Raw genomic sequence first — 16,208 nt, forward strand, 5'->3', positions numbered from 1 at the left:
ATGCTCACGCGTGAGCTGCAGCAGGCAGCACCAGGCGGGGGCACCACAGCCCAGCTGTTGCGACGGAGCAAATGGGTACACCACAGCCTCGCAAAAAAAAAAGGTACCCCAGGCCAGGGGCGGCGCGGTACATTTCGCGCGGGTAACGCTACCGGGGGCGGTGACGGTAAACGGGTGCGCGGGGCCACCGGCAAGGAGACGGAGATCGCCATCACCCACCCGCACGCCCAAACCGAATTAGCCGGGCGCCACCCCGTTTCCATTCCCACCTCCCCCTCGCCACGTCAGCGCCTCCCTCCCCTCCCGCCCGCCGCTATATCTTCGGGCCGATCCCTTCCCCCCCTCACCCTTCCTTCCTCCCAGCTCTCTCACTCTGCTCTCCTCCAAGCCAAGCTCACACGCTTCCAGCGTTCTTCGCCGCACAACACACCCCAGCAGCTACCACCAAGCTCTCCTTCCGTTCCATGCACCGCCGCTCCCAGCCAGGCTTGCATTGAGCTTCAGCGGGCTCCTCTGCACCCGTGCTCTGCTGTCTGCTCGCGGCGGTGGTGCGCGTATCAGGACGTGAGCTTTGGTCTCCGTGTTGTCGTCTGCCGGCTGGATGGAGAGGTGGGGGGACAAGGGGGCGGCGGCTCCGGCGCCGGGGAGGGCGAGGCGGTACGCGGACCAGCCGTCCTTCTCGTCCACGCTGCTCGACGCCATATACAAGTCCATGGACGAACCCGACGACGGGGTGGCGGCCGCCGCCAAGAAGCAGACCCAGGACCTGCACTACAGCTACTACTACAAGGCGTCGCTGGCGGGGAGCTACCGCGCCAGCAGGGCGCACGCCACCACGTCCAGCTCGTCCGAATGCTCCAGCTACGGCGGCTTCTCCTCATCCGAGGCAGAGTCGTCGCAGCGCCGCCGCCTGCGGCCCATCCGCACGAGCGTCGCCGCCTCCGGGGAGGCGCCCGCGCCCGCGCCGGAGAAGACGAAGAAGGCCGCCAAGAACAATAAGCCGGGCGCCAACATCCGCGCCAAGCTCAGGGACCTCCGCAAGCCGGCGTCCCCCGGCGCGCGGCTCGCGGGGTTCCTCAACGCCATCTTCAACGGCAAGCGCGCGCCGCCGACGCCGCCCTCGGCGTCGCGCGCGGTGGCGGCGGAGTCCGCGTGCTCCACGGCGTCCTCCTACTCCCGCTCCTGCCTCAGCAAGACGCCGTCCACGCGGGGCCAGCCGAAGCGCACCGTGCGGTTCATGGACAGCGACAGCGAGGCGGCGGCCGCGGTGCCAGCCGCGGGCGTCGAGCGCCGGCGGGTCCAGGTCGGGGTGGTGGAGCTGGAGCGGATGCTGCTCCACCGGATGGAGATGGACAGCGACGAGGACGACGAGGACGAGGAGAGCAGCGACGCCAGCTCCGACCTGTTCGAGCTCGAGAACTTGGCGGCCGTCGCGCCGGCCGCTGGCGGGGCCTCCGCGTACAGGGACGAGCTGCCGGTGTACGAGACGACGAGGGTCGTGCTGAACCGCGCCATTGGCCACGGGTACGCGCACGGGAGGAGTACCAGAGTGGTGTGATTTTTTCTTCTGGATTGGGGGGCGGGTAACTGTAAAATGGTGGAGTAACTGTAAAATACGAGTGGTGTGGTTTGGGAGGGAAATGAGGATTGGGGCAACAAGTGCTTGCTACTCTGATGAGATCTACTGCTAGTGATCTTTGGGAGGCTTTCTTGGACCTTTTCCCCCTTTTATTTTTTTTCAGTGTAATTGTGCGGTTAGTACTAATTCTAGTGGAGTACCTCAGCAAATGCCATGCTCTTTTGTCCTCTTCCCTCTGTTTTTCCATGATGTTAGACAGTGCTATTACCATTTCTTCACTCCATTTTTGAGGAAATCCGAAGCCACTTTAAACGTGAAATCTCTGCAGAAAGCCCACTATACGAGCAGTAATTTAGTCTTTGCCACGTGTTGTCAGCAGTTCAAGAAAGCACTCATGGCGTATGAGAACACTTTCTTTGCGGTTCATCAGCCTTGAAAAAAGAAGCGAATTCCAATCGAAAGCAATCGATTCGGATACTGAAAGGATCGCGAGCCCGCTCAGTTGGATACCTGACGACGTTTCCATCTCATCGATGTCGAGCGCACTACCGCCCCAAAGCGTACCATGTAATCAGTATACTGAACACTGCATCCTGCAGCGCTGCAATTTTTTCCCTACTCTTTTTCTGGGCTGAGCGTGCGGCGAACAGAGCATTAACGTACGCAGGGAGATCAAAAGGGAGCAAAAGGCGAGATCCGAGATCAGTAGATGGGTAGCATGATCGGCGAGGGATTTGACGGGGGCGCACACGCTCTGCCTGCTGCTGGTGCTCTGCGCTAAGTGAATTGCCAATCATTACTCGAATCATTTCCAGGAGGTGCCACAGCCTCCCGTGTCATCTGTCAGTCGACTGAAAATGGAAAACGTAGAGGAGGTCTGAAGGTGAACGCGTAAGCAGAGCAGCAGAGGTAAAAGATGAACGGACGATGTGTATTGCCGATCTGAAAGTTGAGGTTGTCGACAGAAAAACGAACAGGCGCTATAGTTGTTGGCGTCATCGATCGTTGGTCAGGTTTTGCCTCCATCGATGAGTCAGGTCGATCGAGCAATGCACGCGTGTTTTGCCATGTTTGTGGCATGCCTCGATTTCGCGGTGCGAGACCAGGAAACAAGCCTTCTATCCCGGCAACCCGTACGGCCCTCAACAATCAAAATGCTAGGCTTCCAGGCCCGTGACTTGCTACCAAAGTAAACTCTTGTGAGGTGTTAGCTGGTCTGGCTCTCTTCTTACCTATCCTATCTATGCTACTGAATGTACTACCTGCCTCCGTAGGCTACTGAATAAAAATCGTGCAAATTATTTTTTTAGACTTTTAGGAATCGTGCACATTAATGTTCTAAACAACTCGTATGATCACTTAACAAAATTCGGTAGTAACATGAATAGATTAGGGAGGTTGCGGGTTCGGTGTGAGAAAGGACAGTCAAGCATTTCGGCTGCCGGGAAGAGAGATTGGATACGATACAGGCTACACATGCGAGCTCAGAGGGAGCTTTCACCTTTGATTATTCAGCTGCAATTTTCTTCTGCCGTTCGACTTTTATGTTCTGTCCGACATCGACTTTGTCATCCTCTGTTACTAGTAGTAGTATGAGCTCTTTTTGAAATTTGGGAGACAGTTTTCTGGTGCCGCCGCTCTGTTTTGAAACTGACCGCAGCGTGTCCTTTCTAGGCTCGAACGATTTACCCTTCTTTATGTTTGTACACGGACGATTCTGGTGCTAACTGTTACTTCATGTGGCGCCTACAGGCTACCTTGCTTGAAATTTCGAAATCAAATTATTTCATGTCCCCACGGGGTCACAGCCATCATCCTACAAGTTTTTGAAGAACAAATTAAATCACTTCTGGCCTCCTCTTTGATCCGAACTAGTTTCGATGGCGGAAAGGAAACTGTGCGTGCTGTATTTTACTAGCATTATTTTCCACCGAATTCCATTCACCTTTTCCCCAGCTTTGGTGAGTCCCCCCAGTCAAAAAGAGGAGAGTGTTCATCGAGCCTCTTGAGAGGGCTAAGCCGTCGCATTCGAGTCATTTTTTTATGGCTGGTTCCATCAATCGATTCCCATCCTTTTGGAGCGTGGCTGTGCCTGTACTACACTAATGGACTTGGCAATAAGAAAGTAAAATACGCTGCTGCTTTTTATACAGTTCTGATTATACCGTACTGGTACTACCTGTAACCTATGCTCTGCTCCACTCATCTTTCTTTCTTTCTGTCTTTCCTTTTTTTAAAAAAAAATGTGCTCTGTGCTGGGGTTTTTTTTTCTAGACTAGAGAGAAGAGCAAACACCATGTCAGCTTGCGTGCGCGCGGCTAGCTGAACGACAATATTTGCGGCCACTCGATTGATCTTTGTGCGAAATCATTTCAGACGCTTGTATGAAATGACTGCATTTGCATGGACCCCAGAGACGCCCTAAATCAACCTGATCTAGCACGCAAAGCTGCAGCTGCAATTCGATTCTGGACTAGCAACTGGGACGACGAGATAGCTGCTGAAAAGTTGATTAGGACTTAACTGAACCAACTGGTGGGCTAAATTGTACTACTAGCTAGTACACCATGCTTTATGGACCACACACACACACACACATGCGGTGCAACACCATTAGAGGCCGATAAGCATCATGGAAAGATAAGCATTTCCAGCTCAGAGTGGCTGCACTGCACCCTGCACACATTCTCTATTCTCCTCCAAATGCGTATGCAGCCTTGCCAGCCAAGCTATAAATATAGAGGGACAAGGATCTTCAGGGCTGATGAGGAAAGCAAGCAGGGGACCCCCTGCCCACGGAGGAAAAGAAAAATGGAAGGGCACAAATGTTACGCCCACGCAATACGCATGCTAGTGATGAACTGTGGCACAGCGATTTTATATATAGGCCCCATTTTTTATGTACCATCACGGATGAGGAGGCATGGTATAATAATATTTTGTTTCTATTACAAATAAAAGAAGTTATGCGCAAAGTTATATGTGGAAAACCTCCGCTGATCGCATGCAGTGTTCATACTAGCTAGGATCAAACTAAAAGGTGGACTACTTGGTCGTTTGGCGATGCTGGCGAATTAAGAGCGAGGCCAAATTAAGCACAGTTTTGGTGGTGAACCTTAAGCCCCGCGATTAAGCAACTTTAGCATCATCTTTTTTCAGATAAAGGCTTTACAATATATGGCCAAAAGCAGGCCTAAGCTCGTAAAGTGGAAGCTGGCAATTAAATAAATTGTGAGAAAAAAAGGTATGGGCTCTTTGCAGAAGCTAGTGTTTAGGAGGTTTTACTTGCCCATTAACAGTTGACCCTTGTTTGTTTTTTCCACGCACTAAGCGTGGCTAATTATATTATTAGTAGCCCTACAATACATTAACCAGGTTAGGAATGGACTAATGGGTTGAAAATTGGAGGAGGCTAACATATGAGAGATTCACTAGCTTTCATTAAGCATATATAACAATGGTCGAGTCGAACACTGCAGTACTGCACTAGCAATTTCTTTTGGATTTTGTAGTTGTGGTGTGGTTTTGTTGTGAGGTAGGTAAGCTAGGATCTAGGCCATATATAAGCCTATGAGCCTAGCTATGAGATTTGTTATTATGACATCATGGAGCAGCGTGTGCGCGGCCTCACATTCAGCACCTACTGCTAACTCACTCACATGCCCGTGGCCTTTGGGAATTGCGGGTAAATTTTTTCGATCCCCATGCCATGTTCCTCGGGGTGGCAGAAGGCTAATCTACCCTCTGATCTCTAAATTGGAGATGAATTTATCCGAAGATATATGCATATTTAGATCCAACTAGGTAGATCTATCAAGCTAATTTTTTCTAGCCTTGTGGAGGTAGTTAGCTGGAGAGTTGCAGCTGGAAATAACGGACATGTTTGGATCAGAGCTAAAAATTAGCTAGGTCGAGGGTTGGCTTGGTAGGGTTTTATCGTGGTAATGTAACGTAGCGCACCACCGTTCCACAAAACGCGATAAAAATGAATATGCAACGAAGAATGACAGGTGGTAAAGTCGTTTCCAAAAAGTTCTGCCGAACGGTTGCTAAATGATACGGTTGTATGGAATCTATATATTTTTCATAAAATAAAAATAGTAGAATCTCATTCCTTACGGAAAGTTGTGTGTTTTAAGTTTTTCATCAATAAATCGGTCGTGTCGTGCGTGAGGCAGTCGAGATCGGCGGTATCACCCGTACGCAATGTGGTTAGGTTTGAAACGGCGGCCGGGGGAGGCAATCTAGGCGTCCGTACATAGAAAAAACAAAGCACGTACGCACACGGCTTGCCACAGCCCACAGCACGTCGTCCTAGCTACCCAACACAGGCATGACCAGGCGTGGACGATGGAGCTCGCTCGCCAGCAAAGCACATGCCTGCAGATGCAGCCATTCAGGGCAGCGTTTGACGTTTACGCCGCGCACCGCGGCCGCCCCGCCGCCGCACGCGTTGTTGCCACCCGGCCCGCTCCTTGCCAAAGCTCTGTACAGTGCTTTCGGTTTGGCCAGCAGGCGTGCAGGTTTTCTCCGTGTGTGTTTGTGCGTTCAAACCTTGAGGTCCTGACGACTGTTAGAGTCTTGATCGAGCAGAAGGTCAAAAGGGACTGTGACCGGCTGGCCCCCAAAAAGACCCAAGGTCTCCCTCCCCGCCGGGGGCGATCAGAAAGAAGAGCTAGCGGCGAGCATGGCCGCCGCCGATCCCGAGGCGCGGACACGGACCTTTAAAATTATCGGTGGATCACGCGACGGCCTCTGGTCTGGCCTCTCTAATGGGGCTCGTAAGCCGGAAGCGGGAGGAAAGCTAGCCCCCCTGTGCGAGGGATGCCGCGCCGCGCGCGGGCGCTTTCGCTTGGATCAAGACACAAGGGGCCGAGCCGGCGAGGCAAGGGACCAGCGGCCCTGCAGCTCAACGCCAGCGCGCGCACGGGCGGGGGCCGGCGGGCATGTCCGGTGGCAGCGGCGGGCACCCCGATCGGCGGGCCCAGCCGGCCGACCGACCGATCGATCCCGGCGGATCGGATCCGATTTGATCCGGCCATCATCTCGCCGCTCTGCTGCTGCTCAGCTCAGGTCGATCCCGCTTTATGTTCTCGGAAGCTGCGATGCGGTGCGAGCAACGCGACACAGGAGCCGAGAAAGAGAAAGCGGCAGCAGGCAGCGCCCGATGACATGTGGGCCGTGGCCGTGCCTCTTTACCGCGTGCAAAGTTACGGTCCCGTCCGCTGTGATCGAGCCATATGTACTGTGGGCGTCCCTGTTTGTGATGTTAAGTCTCGTGGGCGTTTTTGTAATGTTCCATCGTTAGATTGGATGGCTGCGATGCCCCCCCCCCCCCCCCCCCGCCCCCCCCCCCCCACTCCCCCACCTTCCTGTGGCGTTGGCACTGCAATGATGTGCGAGCCTACGACGCTACGTGCACCCCGCCTTTATCTTCTTCTGGTATACTCCTACTGCAGTAGGAACCGCAGGGGCACCACGTCGCTTTGTTTGTTGTTTTACCGCAAGCACGGCCGTCCGTACGGCGCCGCTGGCCGGAGCAGCACCGCTCCTTTAACCGCACCACGTCCGTAGTAACCGTAAGGCTGCAACCTGCAACGATGCGGCGGCGGCTGGACGGACGGCGCGGATCGGCCGATCCGCACAGCTACGCCCTGCTAGCGGGCCGTACTGGAGCACGCGTACATACTGTTCTCGCAGTACAGTGCATGGAAGGAATTGCAGCGTCGCGGCCGGGCGCGCCGCAGTGCACGGCGACATCGCACGTACGGCCTCCTTGAATCGCAACGAGACGGGGGTACTCGTGACCGTCCGTGCGTGCGTGTGGTCTACTAGTGTCTATACGCGCGAGACCAGCCGCGGCAAACGCGTGGATTTCGCTAGATCCGCAGCCCGTGCCAGCAGGCACGTCCTGCCCCTCGTCGATGCGGTGCGAGCACGTACTGCGCATTAGCCGCTTCGATTCCGGCCGTCGTAGAGTGGCGGCGCTCCATCGGCCGGCCAGGAGGCAACGGGCGGCGCGTGAGACCTGCGAGGGACTGTGGCTTTTGTGTTCTCTCCGGCGCGCAGCACTCACGAGCGGGGGATGACGGAGCCGGAGGAGGAGGACGGAGGCATTGATGGATCGGAGGAAAGGAGCGAGGCCGCCGCCGGTTCGCCATCACGCGCCGCACTGTGCCCTACTGCTCTGTGCCGCCAGTTCTTCTCAGCCTGAGGCTCTGGCGGATAGCATCGAGATCGAAGAAGCCTGGCGGGAAGCGACAGTCACCAAAGAAGCCGGCCGGTGAGAGGAGGCCCACGCGACGCCGCCGGCCAAGGCACTGACAGCGAGTACCACGGATGCACAGCCGAGCATTGAGGGTCTGATAGCTGCTAGTAGAGTAGTCATTTCGGTAAGAGCTACCTGTTGTTCGCTAAGGGCCTGTTTAGATCGTGCCGTAAAGATAAATTTTTTTTGCAAAAACGGCGTTTTTATCTTTACGCATCTAAACGGACCGGCGTATTTTTTTTTTTCATTTGGACCCTATAAACGCAAAAAAATTTTACGACGGAATCTTGCCAATTTGAAGTACTAAATGAAGTCTATTTACAAAACTTTTTGCACAGATGGATTGTAAATCGCGAGACGAATCTAATGATGCTAATTAATCCATGATTAAGCAATAATTAGCGGATGGTTACTGTAGCATCACTGTTGCAAAACATGAATTAAGTAGGCTCATTAGATTCGTCTCGCGATTTACAGCCCATCCATGCAAAAAGTTTTGTAAATAGACTTCATTTAGTACTTTAAATTGGCAAGATTCCTTCGAAATTTTTGCGTTTACGGCTTTTTTGCGTTTACGGGGTGGGAGCCGTAAACGCAAAAACCTGTAAACTTTTACAGACCCCTGTAAACTTTTACAGCCCCATTTTGCGTTTACACCTTTTTGCGTTTACAGGTCATCTAAACAGGCCCTAATTCATGGACAGAAAGTTAACGGAGATAATACATACAGTTTTTTTTAAAAAAAACATACAATGCAGTAGTTTCCCAAACTGTGATTTTGCTCAAGTTTTCAGATTACAATGCCTTAAGAACTCGGTATGGTCGTTTGGTGGAAAACAAATATTACAGGTTTAAGAGATTGCAATTTTTTTCTCCATTTTTTCTCGAGTAGTACATTGCAAAAGGACGTACAGGTTAAATTGCAAACTTAATTGACGTCCTGAGACGATCGACGGCTCTGTATGGATTGGAGCAGAGCAAACACCAAACAGCAAAGCGCTGCATTGAAGAGAAGTGGATTCGAACCGAACCTCGACCTCACTTTAAATGGAACGCGTGAGAGGCCTTAAATCGGTTCACAGCTCCGGCGGCTGCTTCTGGGCTCATGAGCTCCCCATGCCATGCCATGCCATGCCTGCCTCAGCAGCGACTGACACTGTGACAGCGTGTGGCACCTGCGGGTAGCAGCCAGACAGCCAGTGTCTGTCGTCTTCGGAAGCTCTGTTCTTGAGGTGCAGTGCAGGGCCAGGGAACCTGCCTCATCATTCTTTCTAAAAAAAAAAACCTGCCTCATCATTGATGGTTCTCGCAGTTCACAAGTTGCCCTACCCTGCCATCATACCCATTTACTCTGGTACTGTGGTTGCACATGGCCAAACAGATGGGGGGTATGATGGGTTCCAACAGAGAGATTGTTTCAAACTTCAAACTGGTAGAGCTAAGAAAGAAATCAGAGAAACATCTTCCACTATCATTTGTTTCATGAAGACAATACATCGCCTTAATACACAGGAGTAATCAATCATCTTTGGCGACTCGGGAGGCTGAAGGTAAGGTACTACAAGTTATTGAGTCACCTTATTCATCTTCTCTTCACAAACCAGCTCGATCAGATCTGTCCAGACAAGGGCATGCATGTGCATCTCATGAACGAGGCAGAACGAGCAAGTCTGCAGAGTCAAAGACTCTCCTGCAGTCCTGCTTCGTCACAGGCTCACAACTGCATCCAGGCTCTCTACTGAGAACCCAGTCTCTGAACATCTACCAGCTGGTAGAGATCCCCACGCCGTTGGTATTGCAGAGGAAGAAATTGCCTGGAGATGATTTATGCGACCTATGTGAGCATAGGTAGGACTACTGGAGAGTGCAGGAATTTCATTCTGCTTACCTCCTCTGCTCAATCAATGAATAGTCGATTTCTGCTATTATAGTTGCCTCCTCATGCTCAGTTGTTGCAATCACCTCTCCAAACTGACAGTAAAATGCAAATAGTTAATTATGACGTGACCATATCATTTCTAGCGTACAGTGTTGAGATTGTTAGCAAAATCACAAGAGGTTTCTATCTGCAACACAACTAGTTTTGTGGTGGTGCAGAGTCTTAGTCTGCAAGCAAGATATCTGCGGTGGTTAGGGACAGAACTAAGAGGTGGAACATCGAAAGCTAAAATCAGCTTACAGGTCCAACAAGAGTGGAGTGTCCCCAAGCAACATAACCTGCACTGGCATCTCGAGCTGGAGCACATGTTGCAACAAACAGCTGGCACCAAACAATTGATTAACATTTGAAAGCATAAAGCTGGGAAACAAGAATGATAAGTTATAGTTAAGAAAAATGGAGGACCAGCAAGCATAGTAGCTCAGCATACCTGGTTGTCTGCAGCCCTGGCATTGCAAAAATGATGTCATCAGTAAAGATGCAAAAGAGAAGTAGTGGAGGCATTTCAGATATGTAATTATCCCTTAAAAATATCAGAAGTTCTAATCAAGATTCTGCCTGCATTTTAGCACGCTTTAGGTAAGTTAACTAGCATAAATAGTAGTGGTTTTAGCTCATAATGTTCCCCTTGCATCACTATCATATCTCAAGGTGCAAATTGACGTATTACCTCGCCCTTTGCAGCAACTCCCAGTGCAATGGCCCAGTAGTCATGTTGAATGCACCGGGATAACACAACAAATGAGCACCTGCAGTCAATAAAATTAGCTTAGCCTATTTTGTCGATTTCATTATTTTTCAAATGGCTGGAAACAGTAGTAGGCTGTAATAATGTGTCCGTGCTTTTTAGTAGTAACTAAAAATCTGAAAACACAGCAGAATCAGAGTATGCTTTACTAAGGGATTCTGAGACTGTTGTATCCATTCCACATGTTGAGTAGGTTAGCAGATTCAATAGTCAAATACAGTGGCACAAGCAATGCATTAAGCAAACGTATAGTTACATCGTCAAGTTACAACTTCAATGAGACGACTACATAACAAAAACAGTAGATGAGGAAGGCATACCTCTTGCAGCATACAACATTGCTAATTCCTGGAAACGGATGTCATAGCATATACCAATACCAATTCGGCCGACATCTGAAAAAAGAAACCAAACACTGCCATTAAAATATAAGATATGCTTAAGCAACAAAACAAAAGACATTTTAAAGCAAGTGACGCTAACATACAACATGGAATATTATTACTTGAATAGAACTATCCCGACCATCAAACAAGCACTCTCATTGTAAGACAAAATCAAAGGACCCAAACACAAAGTTACAGAAGCATGGATGTCCTAATGATCTCATAGCTCTAATCGTACATGCTTCATTTGCTGCAGATGGAGATTAATTGGACAAACCTGTGTCTACAATAGTAGGATTCTGCCCAGCAGTAAGAGTCTTTGATTCCTTGAAAGTAATCTTCCCTGGAATATCAATGTCAAAAAGATGGATCTGCAAATGCAACAATTTTCATTATCACAACACGCTACAACTGAACTGAACTTACTGCTCACATTGAGCACACTGATAGTGAAAGGGAACAAAAAAGGGCATGTATAAGTGGGAGTAAGAAAATCAGCATTCCCCTAAATAGATGGACATGATCAAATATGCATCTATCAAGTGTCAGCATCGCAACGTATTCAGGTTCACGTTCACTGGAAGAGTGTGGCAATACCACTTGGAGCTGCCAAGCTGGCATGATTCAGGTGTTACAGCGAGTTGGTATAATGTGGGATACAAATATACATATAGAATTAATTAGACATATAAAATTTGACACAACAGTATGTGCACTGTGAAACGTATCTTTTCATGAATCTGATCTATCAATAAGAACGTATCTTTTCATGAATCTGATCTATCAATAAGAACAGAAAACTGTATTTCGGCTACTAGGAGTTTGAACGGTACCTTTCTATGTTTTCCCTTAAGCTGGCCATCTGAACCGAAGACGCAGCATGCATTGTACAAGTTGTTACCAGAACGTTCAGCAATGGATCCACCAACAAGAGTAATTTGCAAGCTGCGAGCAACCTCCGACATCATTGAAAACGAAGGGGCTACATCTCCACCAGCCTCAATGTCCTCAGCGTACTCTGGAAAGCTGTCATTTGAATATGGACCATTCCATATCTCCTACATGCATTAAAAATAAGAGATATATGTGAATGTAAGAAAGCAGTATAAGCACGGATAATACTTCTGGACCATGGCCTCATAAGAGATATTGTTGCCGCAAAATCACCATATGAACATGTGTGCCAATTTACAATGGAAGGGCAAGGAATTTACTATTATCTAAACGTAAAGACCAAGGTTAATCACACTAATGAATAAAGGCATGAATAAAACATTGAGTTGTGTCCCAAGCAGGCCCAGGGTGTACGTTTGGTCCAAGTCTGAACATTAATTTGCCTGAGCGTGGCTCATTCCTTCCTGCACCAGTCCAACCCTAAAGTTTTTGCTTTATCATCATCTCCACTCCATGATGGCATGATGCATTTTAGCTAAAAATGTGTATGATCACAACATGCCCCTAGGCCCTGGTAGGGGGTAGCCAGGTCAAGTAACGAAACCAGACCGACACGCCTGTGCATAGCTTGACCGTGTAACATTTCAGAATTAGACAAGGCCATGATATGGCACAGTGGACACTACCCCGGTCCAGTGATGCAATCATCTGCTAGAGGACATAACAAATAGCAGTCAAGGCTTGCATCTTCAATAATTGCTGATCAACCTACCAAACGATGTTAAGAACTGACGCTCCTATGCACACATCATCAAAGAATTAAACGATTAATGTGTTCACCATCCTAACGGGGAGTTTTATTCCACAGCGAAATCAACTAGACAACTGCACAATACTAGTAGTACCAAAGAGCAGATGATGGCAAGAAAGAAAACTTGTCCGGGACTTACAGGGAGGAGCACGAGCTTGGCGCCTTTGGCGGCCGCGGCCTCGATGGCCGCACGCGCGTGCGAGATGTTGCGAGCCTTGTCCGCCGTCACCGAGAGCTGGCACAGCGCCACCTTGAACTGCACTCGCAGAAGAGAACCCACGGCGAGGTCAGATCACACCCTGACCTAGCTCAAAAGTCAAAACCGAAGGAGGAATCCGACGCGGGAAGTAGGTGTCATCACCTTGGAGAGAGGCGGTGTTGGGAGCTCGAGGGCGGGAGGGGAGCGCGCCACCTCCGGGCGGAAGGAGGAGGGGGCGGTGGCCATGGCGGCGACCCGGCGGAGCGGGGGGCGGGAGAAGAGGAGGCGGGCGCGGATGGCGGAGCACGTCAGGCGCGGGGCGAGGAGCGCGGCGGCAGTGGATGTGGCTGTGGTTCTCATCTCATGGGGAGTGGCGAGGTGTAGCGGCTGGCGAGGAGGCGTGCGCCGTGACGGCGACCGGAGGGGAAGTGGTTGGGCGGATGGAGGGGCATCTCATGGGCCCGGTTTGTCAGTGTCTGCAAACGATTCCGATCCTGGCTTAGTTGCTGACAGCACTTTTCGTGCCGGTTTTTAGACAAGGACCGCGCCACGCCGCCACCAACCGTGCAAATCCGGTCGCCGGCCAACCATCGGCGGCAACCAAGCAACCGTCAGTTCTAGCTCACTGTCCACGGTATCTCCACAGATCACAGTCCACAGGCTTCGTGGAATCTTGTCTGCGAGTGACGCCGTGACAATTGACAAGCCTGAGTGCCGGAGGACTACTACTAGCTAGCCTTGTCAAATGTTCCTGGGCTTTGCTGCTGCCCAACAAGTGCGCGCGCCATGGTGGCTCAATCCTTTACCGCGGCCACGGCCCGTGTGGCAACAAGAAGAGCTCCAGCCGGGCCTCTCTTGTCGCTGGTTGCAGCCCAAGCAAGAGAAGGCTCTGATCCACTCTGAACAAAATAACAGGCCCGCTGGTCTCAGATTTCAGAAAGCTTTCCTTTGCTTTTTCCAAGCTATAGCCCACGAACTCGTCTACTGCTCTTACCGTGTGTTTGGTTGGGGGAACGAGGGGGAGCGGAGCGGAGTGGTTCCATTTTTGCACGTGTTTGGTTGGAGGACGGTGGAGCGGAGCGGAGCGGAAGCGCTCCCGCGTAGGAATATTCGGTGAAGATTCGGAACGAGCTCGCTCCGTGAAAACGAGCGGACGCGAGCGCTCGCCTCCCACGCGCGCTGGAGTCCCGCTGCCCGTCACCGCCCGCTCGTCTCCCCTCCGCACGCAGGTGAGCGCCGCCCCTGGAGCCCCCCCCCCCCCCCCCCCGCCCCCCGGCGCGCGCGCCTCGGTGGATCCCTCCCCCCCCCCCCCCCCGTCGTGCGCCCGGGCAGATCTGCCGCGCCGGCCTGGAGCCCCTGCGCGCCACCGCTGGAGGCCGCCCCCCCCTTCCCCCCCGGCGCGCGCCCTGGTGGATCTGCCGCCGGCCGGCCTGGAGCCCCCCCCCCCCCCCCCCGCTAGAGCCCCTGCAGCGCCCCCCCCCCCCAGCGCCCTGTCTTGGTTGTTGGTCATAGATGTTTCCTGATAGCTTGCTGTATTTGATTCTGATTCAAAGCTTGCATTATGTGTGCACAGTCTTGATCTTTGTCTCTGATTTTGGCAGCTCGCAGGAGAAATTTGGAAGGCCGCGTGCACGCCTCGAAAGGTAGAACGTTATGTCTTACTGAATATATGCTTTGTGCGATTACTTGTTATGCCTTAAAAATTTATTGATTTTATCTTGTTTCTGTATAATTTAGATGGATAAGAAGCAGCAACTTTTCATTTACACAGCTGCAGCGTATACGTTACTTTCGATGATGGCCATGATTATTCAATCTAGAAAAAGAAAACGCCGTGAACCTGTATAACCAATTGAACGAGTGGGGCAACAATCCTGTGCAAAATGAGAAGGAATTATTCAATCATAGGCACTCATCGTTGAGAGTCACTGTTGAGCCGGCATTTGGTGCGTTGAAGAGGAGATTTAAAATTCTTGATGATGCCACACCATTCTTTCCCTTCTCTACACAAGTAGAAATTGTGGTTGCTTGTTGTATTATTCACAACTGGGTTATACAAGATGGAGGTGATGACTTTATCATTGAAGCGAGTGAGGAATTGGCTACCAGTAATCATCATACATCTTCTCATGGACAAGCAGCAGAGCATGACTTTATGGTTAACTTCAGGCAGGAACTTGCCAATGCCATGTGGGCAGACTATCATACAAACAATATATGATAGTTATGTATTTCTTTTAATGTGCCTTCACTTTTATGGACATGTATCTTTTATTCGTATGAACATGTATCTTTTATTCGTATGAACATGTATCTTTTAATGTGCCTTCACTTGTATGGACATGTACTTTGGTTTTTTAGCTACAATCTTTGGCAATAGCATCGCTACCGGTCAGTATGCAAAGAGCTCCAATGACCCAATTGGGACCGATAGAAGTGAAGGTGTGAGCCATGGGGGGTGATGCCACTGCAGAAAATGATGGGCTGAACCATGGTATTGATAAAAGTGTCATCAATGATGACATATCTTCATCAGCTAGACCAGCTAAGAGAGCCAAGACTATTGATGATACCGGGAGAAAGACCGATGGCTTGGTTGAAGCATTTCAGTGTGGCACCCAGACGCTAGCAAATGCAATAGCGCAAGCAAGCAGTGCTTTACCACATGGTTTGTTCGAAGCCGTGGACAGTCTCCTAGGTTTTGAGCTTCACCACAAGACTCGATACTATCAGTACTTGGTTAGGCATCCCAATGATGCCTATGCTTTTGTGAATCTACCGTCCGATTGGAAGCTATCGTGGTTTTCGAGTTTTGTGGCTGAGAACTTCTAGCTTATGGGTCATTGTTTGTGTCATGGCGGCTGCTGCCCTTATGTTTATTAGTTTAGTTATTTCGGTTGATTTGAACTCATGTATGCGTTATTTCGGTTGAGTTGAACTCATGTATGTGTTATTTCGGATGATTTGAACTCATGTATGTGTAATTTCGGTTGATTTGAACTCATGTATATTTTATTTCGGTTGATTTGAACTCATGTATGTCATGATTTTTATTATGTTATGTTCAAACTCAGTTAATTATATTGCATATTATGTTACGTTGAAACTCAGTTAATTATATTGCATATTATGTCATGTTGAAACTTAGTTATATTCCATTTTTTGTGTATGGTGGTAACCTCACCCCCAATAAAAGAGGAGGTAACCTCACTCTCCTTACTCTCCAACCAAACACAGAATGGAACGGTTCTACTCTAACGCACTCTCCAACCAAACAGAAAATGGAACGGCTCCGTTCTTCTTAACAAACGTAGAATAGAACGGCTCCATTCTCAGAAACTGGAATGGAACCGTTCCATTCAACGCGGCTCCCCAACCAAACAG

The 16,208-nt window shown here is 50.2% G+C and overlaps 2 protein-coding genes across 2 annotated transcripts; one reads left to right on the forward strand and one right to left on the reverse strand.

Annotated features, from left to right (window-relative positions):
• Positions 1 to 338: 338 nt before the first annotated feature.
• On the forward strand, positions 339 to 1,788 carry LOC112875969 (protein BIG GRAIN 1-like). Its single transcript, XM_025939983.1, has one exon. It carries the CDS (start codon positions 602 to 604, stop codon positions 1,556 to 1,558), a length of 957 nt encoding a protein of 318 aa, XP_025795768.1. The 5' UTR covers positions 339 to 601; the 3' UTR covers positions 1,559 to 1,788.
• A 7,471-nt stretch (positions 1,789 to 9,259) lies between these two features.
• On the reverse strand, positions 9,260 to 13,266 carry LOC112873788 (omega-amidase, chloroplastic). Its single transcript, XM_025936843.1, has 10 exons — positions 12,987 to 13,266; positions 12,765 to 12,881; positions 11,754 to 11,978; positions 11,198 to 11,291; positions 10,855 to 10,929; positions 10,457 to 10,535; positions 10,217 to 10,232; positions 10,027 to 10,107; positions 9,736 to 9,818; positions 9,260 to 9,661 (listed from the first exon to the last, which is right to left on the reverse strand). Exons 1-10 carry the CDS (start codon positions 13,182 to 13,184, stop codon positions 9,583 to 9,585), a joined length of 1,047 nt encoding a protein of 348 aa, XP_025792628.1. The 5' UTR covers positions 13,185 to 13,266; the 3' UTR covers positions 9,260 to 9,582.
• Between the last annotated feature and the right edge of the window lie 2,942 nt (positions 13,267 to 16,208).

This window comes from Panicum hallii, chromosome 9 (assembly GCF_002211085.1).
Source record: "Panicum hallii strain FIL2 chromosome 9, PHallii_v3.1, whole genome shotgun sequence".
Classification (NCBI taxonomy): domain Eukaryota; kingdom Viridiplantae; phylum Streptophyta; class Magnoliopsida; order Poales; family Poaceae; genus Panicum; species Panicum hallii.